This window comes from Varanus komodoensis, unplaced genomic scaffold, assembly GCF_004798865.1.
Source record: "Varanus komodoensis strain SLA01 unplaced genomic scaffold, ASM479886v1 scaffold1, whole genome shotgun sequence".
Lineage (NCBI taxonomy): Eukaryota > Metazoa > Chordata > Lepidosauria > Squamata > Varanidae > Varanus > Varanus komodoensis.
This window is the reverse complement of record NW_025335268.1, coordinates 59,916,161-59,935,077: the sequence shown is the minus strand read 5'-3', so window position 1 is coordinate 59,935,077 and position 18,917 is coordinate 59,916,161. Positions and strand designations below refer to the sequence as shown.

General features: G+C 41.1%; 1 protein-coding gene across 3 annotated transcripts in view; it reads right to left on the bottom strand.

The window, feature by feature from the left end:
- Positions 1 to 231: 231 nt before the first annotated feature.
- HACE1 (HECT domain and ankyrin repeat containing E3 ubiquitin protein ligase 1) overlaps positions 232 to 18,917 on the bottom strand; it is a 54,800-nt gene continuing 36,114 nt past the window's right edge. For all 3 annotated transcript variants that reach the window (XM_044427307.1, XM_044427318.1, XM_044427327.1), the window contains 5 exons: positions 9,897 to 10,028; positions 9,360 to 9,458; positions 8,490 to 8,560; positions 1,959 to 2,072; positions 232 to 1,335 (listed from right to left, as the gene is read on the bottom strand). In XM_044427307.1, coding sequence (XP_044283242.1) covers positions 1,233 to 1,335; positions 1,959 to 2,072; positions 8,490 to 8,560; positions 9,360 to 9,458; positions 9,897 to 10,028 — 519 coding nt within the window. In that variant the 3' untranslated portion in view covers positions 232 to 1,232. The remainder of the gene's footprint in view (positions 1,336 to 1,958; positions 2,073 to 8,489; positions 8,561 to 9,359; positions 9,459 to 9,896; positions 10,029 to 18,917) is intronic.

Here is an 18,917-nt window from a genome sequence, read left to right as displayed (position 1 = left end):
GCAATAGTTACAGAGTTGGATTTTTCTCTGAGCTGTACCCCACAGTCCTAACAGGATCACAGTCCTCATCTCAGTGACTCTGCACAAGACTGCTGGGTGTCCGGAAAGGTGCTTTGGTGCTCCCATAGAAGCAGGAAGCTAAAGCCTCCTTGCCTTCCCAAGGCCCTGGCAGACCTTGTTGCTTCCAGAATGAGCAAGGAAAACAGAATGACAAACACAACTGACCAGTGATTAAGTTATAATAAACTTTTAATGCATACTTTTCACACAGTTCAGACATGAGAGAAAATGCATCCCCCAAATAAAAGGATCTATTCCTTCAAAATATATACAATCTCTGAAGGGACATTAAGTCACAAATACTTCAGCAGCAGTCAAATTGGATGCATATTTGAAATGTATATTTTTTGAGAAGTTTACTTCTTCTTTACTGACAAAGAATACTCCAAATGTTTAGATATGAAAATACTATAAAGCTAAAAAACCTCTTTGTATTTTTTTCAGTAAGTTAAGCAGGAAAAAGAATACATCACATTTGGTATTTCTGATACTAATTTTGAACTGTCTGTACAATGCTCCTGAAGGAAAAAAATAAATACATACATGGCACTTTTTGCATGCAAGGTTGACCTGCAGTTAAAGGCAGTGGCTGCAGACTTGCCCCAGTTTCTGACGTGCACTGTTCTCTTCTTCCGGTGGAACAGTCGGGACTGAACACAGGGGCTCACAGACTGCTCTTAATCTGCAGCTCCAGCAAGGCCACACTTGCCATATGACTCAATGGAGCAAACCACGGCTCTGTGGTGACAGCATCGTAAGGTCTGCTTGGCAAGTTTCAGAAACCCTGATTCAACAAGTGTTACAGCATAATTCGAGCTGCAATTGGCTTTGTATGCGAAATGCTGCGCATCTCAAAATAAAAACATCTAGCGTCATGGTGGAAATAATTCCTCGGACTGAGGAAAGATGGAAGAATAACATAGAAACATCATTTCCAAAACTGAAGTTACAATGCACTTTGAATTTATCCCATGAAGCAGTATCTCATGTCTCATACTCAGGATGACATTCAGGAAGAAGAAACATTGGATCCTTGTGAAAATCAATCCTACCTGAGGATTGCAGAATCAAGACTCTTTTCCAGCAACAACCCCCATCTTATTGATAGGTTGCTAAATTGCTTCTGCCACTCTGAACTGAACATCAGTAATCAGAGAAATTGTCTGACTTCATTATGCCATTGTATACCCATAGCTTCCACAGTGCAATGCCACAAGAAGCCTGTCCTTAAGGATTTCTTTCTGGGGATATTCAGGCAGCTTCAGCATGTTGATACTGAAAGGGGGGAAAGGCATCCACATTAAAACATGGGAGTAAAAGTGTGTTCCAAACAGGTTAATTCATGTGCCACCATGCTCTCAAGACTTCATTCTGATCCAAAAAGCTTAAAAATGAAGTATACTTGGAGAAAATGTGTTGCTGCATTGCAGTCCCCTTTAGTATTCTGATGTTCTCCAAGCGGGAGGACCTTTCTTTTAGTTTAAACTAAAAAAGCAATATAGCAATTTAACCTGAAGTGCCCTTTAGTGATACAGTATTAAAACTATACTACAGTAGCTGGAATTCTTTCTTCAACACTACAGAAGAAATAATTGAAGCACCCAAAGCCTGGGACTAGAGCAGGCCTCCTCACACTGGTGCCCATCAGATGTTTTAGACTATAGTTCCCACCATCACCAACCACTGGCTGGGAGTGATGAGAACTGTAGTCTGAAAGATTCAGAGGGGACCAAGTGGTACTAAATGAAGCAATTCAGCATTGGATAGTGGCAATGAGAGGGAGCAAAAGCATTTTTATGCAAAGGTGCACCGCCAGTCCTGAAGGACCCTTGCCCTTTCCCCAAAGAAAAACAATGAAAGGCTCAGTAATAAATTGAAAATGAGGCTGCTGGACCTACCACGTGCTTGATGTGGGTAGAAGATTTGGTGTATATGGCACTGCAGCAACTGTGAAATTTTGCAGTCCACTGCCACCCATGATATGAGCAAAGCCACCATGGGGTACCCTGGAACTGAAAGCATTCACAAGACAGACATTAAAGGAAGGGGTTACACATGTCGCTGAGGCAGTTGCTGTTCGACAGCTTTCATCCACATATACCAATTTCTGGTGCGTTACTGCTCTTTCAGCATTAGGAAAAAAACCCTAGAAATTTACACATGAACTCTAGAACAACTACTAAGTGTTTATACTATTGCTTCTACTTTGTAGAATTGGTCACTGACAAATTATGACTCCAAATTATGACAGTTTTGTTTGCCCCTTTATCAGTCTCGTGTTTTGAACTCAGTCTGCTCAAGTCGCAAAAGCAGAGAATAACCTTGGATAAGTCACTCTCTTGGCCTCAGTTCCTCTAACATGGAAATAATACCTTTTCACCGCATAATAGTGCAGTGAAAAAAATGGCCTGTAAGGTACTTTCAGCCCAAAGAAGTGTTTTGCTCATCACCTAAATTTCTCTTCCTGCAAGATACACAAAGTTCATTCAGGAGCAAACAGGGAAATTTAACTCTGTGTTTCAGGGTTAGAACAGCTGAAACACAGCTGAGGGGAAAACAGGCTGGCTGGGTAACTCAGTGAAGAGTGCTATTGTAGTGCCTGTAGCTCCAGAGGGGGGGGAATGAAGGAGCCGATGCTTGCTCATCAGCTGAAAACCAAAATCAGTGTAAAAGATACAAAGAAACATGCCATTGTGTTTATTAATGCAGTAAGGCTGGCTGCAAAATACAGGTGGTGATGGTTACTCCATGCAGAGGTTTGACCACCTTATTGATGAGACCTGGCTCAGCTGAAGTGTGAATGTAATAGACTCTTAAGTGGGACTATAACATACTCTTATTTGTGACTGGAACAGGTGCTTTGTACCAAAATGTTTCATAATATACATATGAAGATAAAATGTTTAAAATTTTATAATGTTAGCAAACTTTTAAATCTGTAAAATATTTTAATCAAATTTTAAGATTTTAATTTTTAAAAGCTTAAATCACTAACATATCTAAACTAGTAGTAATATGCTTTTTTTGGAATTACTACTCTGTAAAGAAATAGGTAGCAAAGTTTTATACTGTCCTCTACAATCAAGGAATGAAGTGGTGCGTTGAAATAACACACAAGTGAAGCAGCTATCTAGTGAGCCGCATCCAATACAAATGCTTTGTATGTAATACATATCAAGATTTTAAAGATTTTCAGTTTTCACATCTAAATGGGCTTTGAACCACAAAAAATAGCAATGATGCTAGGATGAAAATAAATCCATTTTCAATCCCATTTTGTGAATAGCTTGCAAAGTTAATATAGGAACATGCCATATATCAATACTTGATTTTGGTTTTGCTCAGTATGCAAAAATGTGGGTAGATATAAAGAACAGAGTAACATTAAAAAAGAGGCAGAAGGCATACTACATTTTCTGCCATGGAATCAACAGACAATATACTCTTTGTTACACATGACAAAACAAAACTTAAAAGGAAGAAAAGCTAAGATATGCTTAGATGACTTCTGCAAACTAACACCTATCATGGCTGTTTATTTTACTAGATCAATAAAATTAATTTGATGATGTCTAGCTGAAAAGGGAATATTTGATTTTCCACTCAAGTGGTACTAAACATTTGCTCATGTTTTAGAAGAAATGTATTATCCAAGTTCTGAAAACAGAGTGCCAAGGAAGTTAATACTAAATCCACGAAGAATCCCTCATTACACACAGACACACACACACATCGCTTTTAGAAAACTATTTAACTGGGTTATAGAAAGGCAAACTTATGAAATATGAATCATATGTTTTGTACACAAATGAAACTGAAGATATACAATTTACAAATAGGATTCAATCCTGATTTTAAATTACACTTGAAAAAAGAAGTCTAACTTCTACTTAGACAATTCTGGATCTGCCAGTTAATACTGGTGATGGCTTATAATATTTTTTATAGCTGTATTTATCAGTTCCCAGTCCCTGTCAGTGACTACATACCTATTTAAAAAGACATCTAGTAACACTTTACAACATGATCAGCACTGATCAGGTGTACCTTGCATATTTGAAACATAAAATATAACAAAGACTGTTTTTCATCTCTTAGTCCTAGTCTTTGAAAAGAACAATAAATAATGCATAAATAATGCATTTAGGACTGTCTGGCTCCAAGTGTCCAACAGGTATTTCATTTTATGTAGCTATAAGGTAGGGAACTGAACCAATAAAGAGAAGACATATAATAAAAACAATTCCATCCCTGTTTATCCAAAATGACAACGTCAACATGTACAAGGTCTGAATTTGTTGCTCTTAAATGCCCTCAAGTCGTCTCCAACAATGACCTTATGAATAAATACCTTCCAAACAGTCCTGACCTAAGCAGCCCTGTTCAACTCAGGTCTGATGGGAAAGCATGTAAATAACACGGCTTATAAAGAGCTACTGGACCTATATGCTACCTTGAAATCTTTATCACAAGCCAGGATGCCCAGGTGGCAACATTCAAATTGTTCATGCTAGAGCAATACATGTTTGCTGTATCATAAATATGGTGCGGTGAGAAAACCTCAGCTCATGTGCAGAGCGCAGCCTGCAGCTACACAGTGCAGCTGGTTTACTTTAACTAAGCAGTGCTCAGGAATGGAAGGCTGTCTGGCAAGTCAGGCAAGCTGTCTTGGGTTCTATCCACAACAGCAGTAAGGCAGGATAAAAATGTACATGTCAAGAAATCCCCACCCCACCCCACCCCTTTGCAGGGTGGTTAAGATTTGGCAGAGCTGAAGGAAAATCCATTTCATGAGGAAGGGCCTGCATATTTAAGACACCTCCATGTTATCCCATGTTGTTCTAACCTGGATGATTTGCTAGATGAAACTGTCAACCAGGCTGTGCTGAAAGCTTTCTAAGGGCCAAGGAGGTTTATCCATCCTGCTACCAATTGGCCAAAGTAGCTTCTGAGGAAACTATTCTGCTGGACTGGCATTGGTTAAGGCAGTCCCTTCACATCTGTCAAAGACCTGCAGAAGTATAAAGCAAGTTATTGCTGGTCTTTGGTCTTCATCATGTTATCTGCTTATGCCAACTGACTTTGCGGCATGTGAAATTTTGGATCTCACTGGGCACTGACTTATTAGGAGATCCTTATTTAGTTAACATATGATAAGATTAGATATTGCACTGGTATCTTTGTCTGCAGAACTTTTCCAAGGGGTTTCTCTGGTTTCTTTTTCCACTTCTCATAATTCATACAATTAATGTCTACCTTTAGAGCTGTGTGTGCTTTCTTTGTGATAAAACCTCCATACTAATTCTGATTGGTCTTGCTACTGTTTGGTTTTGCTAATGATTAAAAGTCTTCCTGAAGCAAAGGAGGCAGCAGGAGTGGCCATCTGTGGCAGGCAGGCAAGTGGCACACAAAGAGCAGCAATGGAAAGCCGGATCGGCCAAATGGGGAGACAAAGAGAGAAAGGAGCAAGTGGAAGGAAGAGAAGGGGGTCTTTGTTCCCCTTCCCCGCAAATAGGAGAGCATGGCAGCAAGCAGTGGCTTTGGAGCAAGGAGTGTAGAGAAGTATAGCAGGAGCTTATGAATAAAGTTGGTTTGGAAGTTTAATAAGTAAAGACAGGGTTTTTTAAAAGGAGCAGCAGATGAAAAGTGTGAGCTACTTAGGAGAAGAGCAGCAGAGGTTCCATTCAGTGACACGACTGCATGTGCAGTCAAAAAGGAACTATGGGCTGAGCGGGAGCCCCACCCCCTTCTCTGGAGAACTGGAGGGGCAGGGAGATGTTCCTGTCCACTCTGGGATGCTTTGCTATATTTTTACTCTGATCCAGGCACTGCGCAGCAAGCCCATACATGTGATGCACAGAGAACCCAAAGAAGAACAGGGGGTGCGGATTTGGTCCATTATGTCTGCAGCCCTTGGAGGGTCCTGTGAGCGCTGAGAGTCATCAGGCTCAGGACAAGGGGGATGTAAACGGGTGGTAGCAGTCCACCTGGTAATTGTTTGCCCACTGCCAAGAGGAGCAAGGAGTTTGGACAACTCGCCCTTCCTTTGCTGTATTACAAGACTGCTTGCATCTTCTACTAATGATGTGGTGGTATTCAACTCTTCCTTCACAGGGCAATGTACATTCCTACAAATCTCCCTGCTTCCCCAGTGTTTTTATCTGGCTCCCACTAGCGATGGTATGGTATTTTAACCTACTTCCAGCTAGGAGCCACATGAGGAGAAGCTTGCCAGGAAGGTGTCTTGAGTCATGATTCCTGGTTCCCCATCACCACCACCACACACTCAGAATTTCCAGGGGAAATGGTCTTCTGCAGATCTCGGATCAGTCATGTTTCACAACAATTAGGTTCCTGGGAACTTGGATGCACACTAGACTAAAGTGCTTGTGTGTAGGAACATATTAACACAACACAAAGAAATAAAGCATAGAGCACAAAAAGGGGGGACTGATGGAGCAAAGACAGACAAGTGCTTTCTAAAAAAAAAGAGTATACAATGGTATTTAGATACAGGCTTGTCTGGCTGATAGCATAAGCCAGCCTTACATTCCTACAAAGCAGTCCTATCTACAGATGAACAGAATTTCCACAGGAATCTGACATTTTTCTATAGGAAGCCATGTAATTTTCAAAAGGGTCCTAGGGAAGGTGGGGTTCAGCTTCTAGAGTACTGGTCATATTGTACAGATAGAAATTTAGAATCAGCTAATGCTAACAAGATTGTTGCAGACAGATATGCTGGCAGTTCTTTTGAAGTTTGTCTTCACTTAATATTTTAAATTGGGTTTCCAGCTGTTTCCCTTAGATTACAGAGTCTAGACTTATGGACTTCAAAAATGTACTATGAGGAGCCCAAGATAAAGGTAGTGCAAGTGTTTTTGGCAAGGGACAGTCAATTGCAAGTGATTTTCAGACCAGAAGATAATAATTAAAGCTATGCATGTGATTCTACCAGCTTGCCCTTATGAATGCAGTACAATTTTTAAATGATTTTTTGACTGAAAGCAAATCCCAAAATAAACTACCTTCACCCTCTTAGACTGGATCACATACAGTAGGATATTGAAGTCTGGAAACGTTTCAAGGTATCCTGCCTGTCAAAATGAATTACCATTTGATGTTCAAGCTACTGTCACTTTTTCAGACTTTGCCAATTTATGTAGCAAAAGAAGATGCAAAGCTTTAAGGAGGAAAAAAGAAATCCATAAAGGATATTGCCATTGCATGGTCTGTTTAAAAACATGCCTGTGAATCAGATTTTAGATGCTACCACAGAAGGGAGGACCTATTTGAAGTCATTCCAGTTCACTGATGCAGTAAGCTGGTCCGTTCAACCCAAAGGATGGAGAATGTGGGCTTCAGAGAGCAACAAAAACCCTTCAGACGGGAGTCTACTGCTTGTCCGGGGCTGGAGAGTGAGCAGTGATATGGCTGGTGACGCTTTTGTTGTGTTGTGCTGTTCATACAGCAAAAGCTAAGATTCCACTTATTTGTCAGTTAGAGGACAGGCCAGTGGGTAGACTGTAGAGAGAACCTTGTCCATGAGGTCAGCTACAGGGCTATTAATTCAACCCTCCACCAGGACATAAGCTAATGTTTTTCTTCCCTTATCATTTGCCTCTTTGGTGTGAGTCATCACTAGCTGGTTGACAGGACCAGAAAAGCATTCTACTGCATTCTGACTGGCCATTTAATCCTCAGGCTTATGCTTTCCTCATAGGAAACATCCACTGGGTTCTTTTCCCACCTTTGAATATAATAATTTTGCAGCTTTCTTATCAGTATTCATCATAATTTGCTTTGATCTGGTGTGGAGACGCGGAGTAAGGAACAAAGGAAGGATCCAGTAATTCGCTGGTTCTATTACGATTGATGTTTTGCTAGTAGAAACCAACACTGTGCAATAGCTCTTGGTCACACACAAGAGCTTGCCATCAGATTCTTCTTATAACCAGGGAGGAAGCAGCAAGCAAACTTTATTCTCTCATGTCCCATCTTGCTACCAAGCAAATCACACTGCCACCCAAATCTAAATAAACTGTACATCAACAATGAGGCTCTAGAGCACCTTTTTTCTGTTGCTACAATAGTGCAACTATAATGTCATTTTATTGGGTAAGTTAGAAGTTCAACCGCCCCTCGCCCCCAGCAAAAAAGGCCATGTGATCCCAAAGTAATCCATGGAACAACAAATACTGATGATGGAAAAGATTCATCTACTTGACCAAGGATTAACAAGTGCTAAGTTAAAATAATAAGGGTAAAGCTGTTACCTCCAGAGGCAGCCCAACAATACTGATGCATATATAGGTAAATGATGTGGCACAATTTATATTATAGCCACCAGTATTCATTAAATAATTGCACTGAATTAAAGAGACAAATACCATACCCCCTTACACAAAACAAACAAACAAAATACTCACCTCCCAGTGACAAACTGAAGCAGCAACACTCGTTCTTCCTGAGTCAATTCTTCTACAACTTCCCAAAACCACTAGAAGGAAAATAAATCCAGTTGCATATTTTTTCTACTATATATCAACCAAAGAACAAAAACTGAACATGAATTCTAGCTTAGTTCAAGCAATTCTACTGTGCCTCATTCCTATGAGACAAAAGTACAGTGGTACCTTGGCCCACAAACTTAATCCATTCCAGGACTCTGGTCGTGATCCAAATTGGTCATGACCCAAGTCAAATGTCCCCATAAGGCTCAATGTAAATGAGGTTAATCCGTTTTGTAAATATTTTTTTAAAATCACATAAATTTGAAACAAAGTAACAAAGAACAACAAAGTAACAAAGTACAATACAGTAGAGAACAAAAACCTAGGTGTGGGGGAGGTTATTTTCTGGAGGGAGAGTCCAAACCATAATCGTGCCATAGCGATCATGCTGGGGGGGGGGGGGGCGGGACCAAAAGGGGGGGGGGGGAAAGGAGAGGAAAAGGGGTACGATCGTGGTCATCACCCAATGCTGAGTTCACGACTGAGGCTATTTTTCTCTGGAACTTCTGTCTGTGATCCAATTTGGTCATGAACTGAGGCATTCGTGAGATAAGGTACCACTGTACAAAAACAAGGATGCACATTTTTAAACCCAGAAGAAGCAAATCCCTAGAATGCTTAATTGCTCGCATCTATCCTATAAAACAGCCTTTTTGCCAACTCACTGTTTTGAACTACAACTTCCAGGATTTCTTTCCATTTGTTCTACTGTTTGAAGTTGATGCAAACCAAAGTCCAAAACATTTGAAAAGCACCAGGTGAGGGGAAGCTGCTGAAATGTATTACCTGAATAACTGGGTCATCTCTTTCATAACCACTTGTATATTCTGTATTTTTTATCCAGTCACTCACATCAATTTCTGGCATGCCAGAGAGCAGTAGTTCCTTCAAAACAGAAGACACCAAACCAAGATTGGGAAGATGACACATACAACATTCACAATTTTAATTTCAAAAGTGTTGGTGCTCCTCGAGTGTAATGTGCAAGCAGGATTCTTTGTTTTAAAAAAATCAATTTCAGAGCTATTCCATCAATTATTAGCAGGATCCAAAATATTAGGAACTGCAAACAGAAGTGGCACTTGCCAGTTGTTCAATACAGAAAATTCAGAGTCAACCAACTCTTCAATGTTTAGGGGGGAAAAAATGAGTCACATGGAATCTCCTAGCCTGCTGCCAAAATAACTAAGTGTAAAGCCTTCCTGAATTAATAGCCCCAAAATTTCTAAATCAGTTGCTTCTATACCATCTCCTTACAGAAATTAATGACTGTTGCATCATAATGAATTCTCCTGACGTAGTATGGCAAATTGTTTTACTTACCAATTCATATTCATCAAATAATTGTATCAGAGAAGGAGGAATGAACATATGGAAGCCTTGAAGAAAAGCATTTATCTGAGGCTGAATGGCTCTCGTCATCCGAAGCTCAGTAACAAGTTGGACATATTCCGCCTGAAAAAAATATATTGTTATAACACATTCTCTAATCCAGTTTGACCTGGTTTTAAATGCCTCATTCAGGATTTCAGTGATTTATTCGTTCATTGAAAAACCATTTCCAGTCAAACTGGGAGCCAAAAGCAAGAAATGCTGGAACCAAAGAAAGAAATAGTCTAGTATGAGGTACCCAAGGAAGCCTAAAATATTCTTTGAGGAAAATAAAATTTTATCAAGCCAATCTACTTAGTGTGGATGTATACAGGGTAATTTTCCTATAGATATTTATGTGAGTACACACTTATTAAGAATGGTGATGATATATGGCTATAATGCAATCATCCTAATACTGAAGGGAAGGTTCTTTCTATGACAGGGTAGAGAAATGGTGCCCACATATATGGAGCCCTTCAGATATTCTGGACTGCTATTCCCATAAGCCTCAGCTGGTATGGTCAATGGTGGGCTTTATGGAAACTGTAGTCCAAAACATCTGGAGGTCCCGGGGTTCCAATATTGGGAAGGGGCAGTATATGAGAGTGAGACAGAAAACATAAAGGAGATTGAGAGCCTATGCACACACACAGCCAGCTTATAAATAACACCAAAGTTGCAACTGAACACAAAGTGTTACTCAAGGGAAGAATGGAAAAAGTATTTAGTACTCTATATATGAAAATGTTCCCATAAATACAAAGAATACCCAAGGAAACTGAGACAAAGCTAATTTGTATCATTAGAAACAAAAGTTCTGAGACCCACTCATGCTAAACTGTAGTAGAGCTTGTTGTGATTCTTAGAGTATTCTCCGTCTCCCAGCTCTATTCTTCACATGTCTCTTGCACATATGGGTTTCCTTAATCCATAACTGAGGGCAATGCTTCATTTTAATTTTAATTAAAAGAAAACTGAATATGCATAGATAACTGTGGGATGAAAACTTAAAATAGAAAAGGTATTGAAAAGTGAGGAGCGGCTTCCCTCTGGAGCATGTGCTTCACAAAACAATCTCACTTCTCCAAGAGAAATAAATAAGCCTTGTAGAAATAAATGGCATGTGCAACACTGTAACAAAACCATCTCTGGGCGACTAACACTTTGGACTGGAGGATGTTTAAAATACTCATCTACATCAAGAGCGATTTCTTCTGGATAAAATGTTTGCATAAGTGACAGAAAAAGCTAGAACATTTTTCTCCAGCATGCTTTCAGACATGCAAGGTCATCATCATATCTTACTGATATGGTTATCATCTACCTGCAATCTGAATTAGTAGTCTCTAAATACTTTGTCACCTCCAGTTTGTACATAGCGTGTATCTAACACAATGAAAGAGACAGTCCAGGTCATGACAATCTGGATCAGCTACCATTTGCTCCATTTACTTAAAACTGCAATTGCAAATCGAGTCTATACAGCCCATACTACGTCAGCCAGTGGGTTACCAAACTCCTGGTAAAATATTTGCACTTACGTTGATTTTATATATAAATGAAAGTAAGCAGTTTCGTAAGCTAAACACTAACCTTAATATGTCTTTGCATTCATCACTCATTGTTGGAACATGATGCTTGTGGCATCTGCTTTTCAAGTTGTAAAAAACTGCCATACTATGATACCTGTTGGCTAGAAGCCACCACAATAAAGCCTTCTACCTCTGACCTTTCATGAAGGTTGATTTTATGCCCCTTGCAAGAAGCATATAACTGAAATGAGAGCGTGCCAGATTCTCTTGTGTACCAAGCAGAAATCTGTTCCTATAAGGAAATCATGTGGCTTTCCTGGCTATTCAGATACTGGATAAAACTGACATAGATTTGCATTAGTGCCAAACTTCTTCCTTCTTACCTACCTACCTCGAGGCGCACTGCAGATTACACAGCTGTGACCTCTTCAATTCCGGTTTTCTAGGGAAGAGAGATGATCCTTGACCAAGATTATTTTTGAAATCCTTCAATAATCTTATCAAAGTCATAATTTCCATGGGGCCTGATTGCAAAAAGAAATTCCCATACCAAAATGCCTTATTTAAATAAATTCTTATTATTTCTTGCCTCAGGACAATTGTCTCTGGGACTTGCTCTAGTTTTTAGTAGTAGTGTGCATAGGATTTTATTTTTTAAGTCTAAGAATTACCATTTTAACTCTAGAGCTTTTCCTCATTGTTTTATACCCAGTACTGCTTCTATTCCACATTCTCCCTTACCCAAACCTGCAGTCAACACTGGTACATAGAAACATAGAAACAGAGCAAGTCAGAAGGGGCCTCCCGGGCCATCTAGTCTAAACCCTGGCTCCAGCTGGCTCCGCTCATGACATACATGAAGGAGGTGAGAGAAACAAGTTTCTCAATGCTGCCTCAAAATCCTGCATTCAGGTCTAGCTTAACATGGGCAAACTGATCTCTTCTGCCTAATCAATTTGCAATGCTTTCATTCTATTTAAAACACTACCTTCCTGGCAAATACAGAACACTTGATTTTTACAAGCAATACACCAATTCAAGGAGCTTCACTGTGCTTTTAATTATTGACCCCTATGCTGAGTACCCCTTCTGCAAAACAGAGTGATTTTTGTTGGTATTTCCACAGTGCAAGCAATATGTGAAGAGGTTTAAGAAACAACACAAGCACAAAAAATTCTAGCAAAGAGCTACAAGTCCCAGTTTGCATTCAAAGTTTTGCTCATGATTGTGAAAAAGGTGGTAAACCCAGAACTTCGGAGTCCAAGACTGTATTCCATACCTGTTTACAGAAAAAATCAACAAACATGGCAATATAAACCAGTTCTAAATCCTGCCACCAATGAATTGAAGTATTATAATAATTCATATTTAATACACATATCTGAAACTCAAATAATCACCTTAGCAAAAAGGAAAACAAAGAACAAAACTCAAAATTACCTTCCAGAAAAGTCACTTTACTCCAACAGCTGTCAAAATAGTCTTGCTCTAGCTAAAATGCACAATAACTTTTTAGATCAAATTACCTGATGAATAAAAATTGTCTATTCATCAGTCTAACAGTATAATTACCAACCTGACCTTGAAAAGACATAGAAGGACAACTTTACAGATCACTTCTTAAGTACATTAAGATTATCTCCATGTAGGGAAAAACCCTCTACACCAACACTTGTGGAAAATAAATTCATCCCACTTTACAAGTGCTAAGGGCTAGACGTTTTTAATGTATAATAAGGCCCTTTTATTTTAGAGAAGCAGATGTCCATCCGATGCACAGCTAACCTCCACAGTCCAGATGTGCCCACAAGTCATCCTATACTGGTCCCTTGCCTGTAGCTGTCCTTCCATACTGTAGACAAGGACAGTTATAAGACAGTGCAATGTTCATGGGGGAGTCATAATTTCAAGCTGCATAAAAATAAAAACCTGTCAGGCTTTGTTTCACATGCTACCTTTCTCGCTTGGAATACAAAATGAATAACAAAGTAGAGAAGCTGGGTTTTTTATTATTACTATTATTTCATTTAGACACACCTTTCAGGTCCTGCAAGTTATTCAAGCATTTAGTGGCATCAGAACTGGATATGTGCCATTCTGTGCCAACGGAATGTCCGTGTCCCCTGACCGAATCCTCTTGGTATGCAACAGACATGTACTTCAGTAAAAAGTACTAAAGGAAACCTAATACATTGCAACGTCTTCACTGGAATTCTAAATAATGAATTATGCTGTGCATTTTCTACACCTTTCTTAAAATCCTGTGTTCAAGCATTATGTGTTCCAGGTCTTTATCTCCAAGTCACAGCAAGCAGCAGGAGGAGGAGGAACTGATTCATCCAACTGGGGAAGAGCAGTAGACCCAAACCTAGGTTCTTTAAACCTGGACAGTTAGCAATGAGCCCAGAGTCAAAGAACAGAATAATCAAATGTACCTTCTTATGGAAATATGTGCACATTTTGAAAACCACCAGCCACCATCTAGTTAACTTTATGAAGCTGTCTGAGGGTGGAGAGAACAATAGGACAGAGGAACCAGCACGTCAGAGCTCTGAACAGGGAAAGAAAGAGGAGGCACAGCTCTAAATAAGGAGACAGGAGGGCACAAGTAGTTTGACAAGGCCTACCTGGAATGGTGATATACATGTAAATACAAATAACTTGACCCATGTAGCCATGATTAAACCTGATTGGCACTAGCAGGGTGAAGGAAATAAAGAAGTAAAAGAACTGAAATGTAGCTATTACCTATTCTAAAGAAAAGAGACTAAAAAAGCACTTTCCCTTCAATGTCTGCTGTCATTTCAGAGTTTGCTGTTTCAAGATTATGGATCATTATACACCCTTTACTCTTTGTTAGGCAGGGGTGGGAAATCTATTTTAGGCTAAAGGACAGAGTGCTTCCCTGGAGCAAGCCAGCCAGCTGGATGTTAGTCTCAATGCCCTTCCTTCTCCAGTGATCACATGCAGCTTCACCTTTCTCATTCTTCCTTTGTCTGAATGGGGAATGGAATTCAGACTGTGCTTGTGGGAGCTGGTGCTGCTTTGCATTTGAACTGCAGCATGCTCAGTGCACAAGGGACTAGGACATGGGTCCTCAAACTACGGCCTGGGGATCGGATCCGGCCCACCTCAGAGGTTTTCAACGTGCTGCTAGCACGCCTGCACACCATGCACGCACCACACGTGCCCACCGCCGCCCACCTCGCCCCCAGCACGGGGAGGCAGCAGCTTGCTCATGAGGAGATTGTTTTGGACTCTCTTGGAGAAAACAGTCTTCAAGCGAGCAAGCCACTGCATAGCGACGCATGCCTGCCCCCGCCCTGCCTTGCTTCGCCTCCCCTCGCAACGCATGCCCCGCAGTGCCCTGCCCCCACACCCACGCTGGCCCGCACGCCCCACCAGCACCACCTTTCCGGCCCATGCCCAGCACCAGCACCTTTCAACTGGTTCCCTAGTTAAAAAATTTGAGAACCCCTGGACTAGGCAGACTTCTGGAGGATCAGTTCTCCTAAACAGCCAACCTAGTCAGATGCCTCCTTTACTGGCTCCCCTCCTGCTTCTAGTTCTTCCAGTGCTACCTGAGTGTGCAGTGCCTTCCCTATGGAAATTTGTAATCAGAGGTTTAAAAAAACCCTGCATGCAGCCTGTCTTCCTCTGGGATGGGAAGTGGTCCAGAGGGGAGTCCCCTTCTTATGTCCCATTACACACAGGAAACAATGAAGGGGTTTCTGTGCCTGCCTGCTCCCCAAGCCACTGGAGCTGCCAGACTATGGGAAGCTTATAAGGGAACAGAACCCCAGTGGCCAGAAACTACCTCTCTGTATAGAGGAAGGTAGGTCAATGGTCAAGCAAACAGGCTGTGGAAAAACTGACTCTCTCAAAAGCATAGCCTGAACTAAACCTTTACTGGCAATATTTTTTTTAAAGGCATTGCTTTGGGGTGAGGTGTTCCCCAGAAAAAAAGGGGATTTCAAGCATGGCAAGTTAAAGAGTTTAGAGTAAAAGAATGTAACTGCACATTTAAAAACCCTATCAGATGCTAATGAATTTTAATGAGTCGGTAGTGGTGGTGGTGGTGGTGGTATGGCAATGATGGTTAGTCAAGAGAGTTCAAATGGATTAAGTGCAGATAGGAAGGCCTCTGCATCTTCTGGAGGTTCTCCTTCCATGGTATTGGCATGAAATCTCCCTCTGTGTATATACCAAAAAGGGACACACTTCTGCTTTGTTGTTGTTAGTCGCGAAGTCGTGTCCGACCCATCGCAACCCCATGGACAACATTTGTCTAGGCCTTCCTGTCCTCCACCATCCCCCAGAGTCCACTTAAGCTCACACCAACTGCTTCAGTGACTCCATCTAGCCACCTCATTCTCTGCCGTCCCCTTCATCTTTTGCAATCAACTGTTCCCAGTATTAGGCTTTTCTCCAGTGAGTCCTTCCTTCTCATTAGGTGGCCATAGTATTTGAGTTTATCTTTACTATCTGGCCTTCTAAAGAGCAGTCAGGGTTGATCTCCTTTAGGACTGACCGGTTTGATCGCCTCGCAGTCCAAGGGACTCTCAGGAGTCTTTTCCAGCACCACAATTCAAAGGCCTAAATTCTTTGGCACTCAGCCTGCCTGCCTGCCTGCCTTATTTATTTATTTAAAGTTTTTCTATGCCATCCCCTTGCTACATAACCTCAGGACAGCTCACAGAAATAAATAAATAAAACAATAACAGTTACAATTAAAACCTGGAAACACACTGGCTGCACAATTAAAATATATAAATATTAAACATTATTAAAATATTGTTTGAATAAAAAGGACTTGGCCTGGTGCTGAAAAACAAATAACAACGGAGCCAGGCGGACCTCTCTGGGGAGCACATTCCACAGATGGGGCACCACCGCAGAGAAAGCCCTCCTCCAGGTACTTTGCTTCCTGATATCTCTCACGGAAGGCTCCCAGAGGAGAGCCCCTGCTGCCGATCTCAAGGGGCAGGAGGGCAAATATGACCGCTTATGGTCCAACTTTCACGGCCATACATTGCAACTAGAAAAACCACAGCCTTGACTATATGCACTTTTGTCAGCAGGGTGATGTCTCTCCTTTTTAGTATGCAGTCTAGATTTATCATAGCTTTCCTCCCCAGGAGCAAGCGTCTTTTAATTTCTTGGCTGCAGTCCCAGTCTGCGGTGATCCTGGAGCCCAGGAAAATCAAATCTGTCACTACCTCCATTTCTTCCCCATCTATTTTCCGGGAAGTGATAGTACCAGATGCCATGATCTTAGTTTTCTTAATGTTGAGTTTCAAGCCAACTTTTGCGCTCTCCTCCTTCACCCGCATCAAGAGGCTCTTTAGTTCCTCTTCACTTTCTGCCGTTAGAGTGGTATCTCTGTATATTTGAGGTTGTTGATATTTCTCCCAGCAATCTTAATTCCAACTTGTGATTCATCTGGCCCCGCTCTGCATATAAGTTAAACAGGCCAAACTCCTTTCTCAATTTTGAACCAATCAGTGGTTCTATGTTCAGTTCTCACTGTTGCTTCTTGATCTGCATACGGGTTTCTCCAGAGACAAATAAGATGGTCTGGTACTCCCATCTCTTTAAGAACTTGCCACAATTTGTTGTGATCCACACAATCAAAGGCTTTACCATAGTCAATGAAGCAGAAGTAGATGACTCCCTAGCTTTCTCCATGATCCAGCGTATGTTGGCAATTTGATCTCTAGTTCCTCTCCCTCTTCGAAATCCTGCCTGTACTTCTGGTAGTTCACGGTCCACATACTGCTGGAGCCTAGCTTGTAGGATTTTGAGCATAACTTTGCTAGCATGTGAAATGAGTGCAATGGTGTGGTAGTTTGAACATTCTTTGGCATTGCCCTTCTTTGGAACTGGAATGTAAACTGACTTTTTCCAGTCCTGTGGCCACTGCTGAGTTTTCCAAATATGTTGACACACTGAGTGTAGCACTTTTACTGCATCGTCTTTTAGGATTTTGAATAGCTCAGCTGGAATACTGTTGCCTCTACTAGCTTTGTTGCTGCCTAGACTTCCTAAGGCACACTTAACTTCACATGCCAGGATGTCTGGCTCGAGGTCAGTGACCACCCCATCGTGGTTATCAGGGACGTTAAGCTCTTTCTTGTATAGTTCTTCTGTGTAATCTTGCCACTTCTTCTTAATCTCTTCTGCCTCTGTTAGGTCCCTGTCATTTTGGTCCTTTACCATGCCCATCTTTGCATAAAACGTTCCCTTCATATCTCCAATTTTCCTGAAGAGATCTCTGGTCCTCCCTATTCTATTGTTTTCTTCTATTTCTTTGACTGTTCATTTAAGAAGGCATTCTAATCTCTTCTGGCTATTCTCTGGAATTCTGCATTCAATTGGGTGTATCTTTCTCTTTCTCCCTTGCCTTTCGCTCCCCTTCTTTCCTCAGCTATTTGAAAAGCTTCCTCAGATAGCCATTTTGCTTTCTTGCATTTCTCTTTCTTTGGGATGGTTTTAGTTGCTACCTCTTGTACAATGTTGCGAACCTCCATCCATAGTTCTTCAGGCACTCTGTCTATCAGATCTAATTCCTCAAATCTATTTGTCCCCTCTACTGTATATTCATCAGGAATATGATTTAGGTCATACCTGAGTGGCCTAATGCTTTTCCCTACTTTCTTCAATTCAAGCCTAAATTTTGCAACGAGAAGCTCATGGTCTGAGCCACAGTCAGCTCCTGGTCTTGTTTTCACTGACTGTATAGAGAGCTTCTCCATCTTTGACTGCAGAGGACATAGTCAATCTGATTTCTGTGTTGACCGTCTGGTGATTTCCATGTGTAGAGTTGTCTCTTGGGTTGTTGGAAAAGAGTGTTTGCTATGACCATCGTATTCTCTTGACAAAATTCTACCAGCCTGTGCCCTGCTTCATTTTGTACTCCAAGGCCAAACTTGCCTGTTATTCCGGTTATCTTCTGGCTTCCTACTTTAGCATTCCAATCCCCCATGATGATAAGAACATCATTTTTTGGTGTTAATTCTAGAAGGTGTTGTAGGTCTTCACAGAACCGGTCAACTTCAGCCTCTTCAGCACCAGTGGTTGGGGCATAGACTTGGACTATTGTGATGCTGAATGGTTTTCCTTGGATTCGAACTGAGATCATTCTGTCATTTTGGAGATTGTATCCCAGTACTGCTTTTCCTACTCTTTTATTGGCTATGAAGGCTACATCTGCTTTACTGTCCTTTATATCCAAACTTTTATTCAATATACCATGTTCGGGCAACATGGTAGTTCCTAGAATCACGGCATTAGAAGTATAATTAAAAGAGCTCCACTGCAATAACCAGAAGTCCACAAGTTACATCCAGGCTTAGTAGCCAAAAATTATTTCTGCTAGCCAGCAAGCCTACAGTACAAGTGCCTGAATATGTGCGGCATGGATGTGTCTCCATTTGTA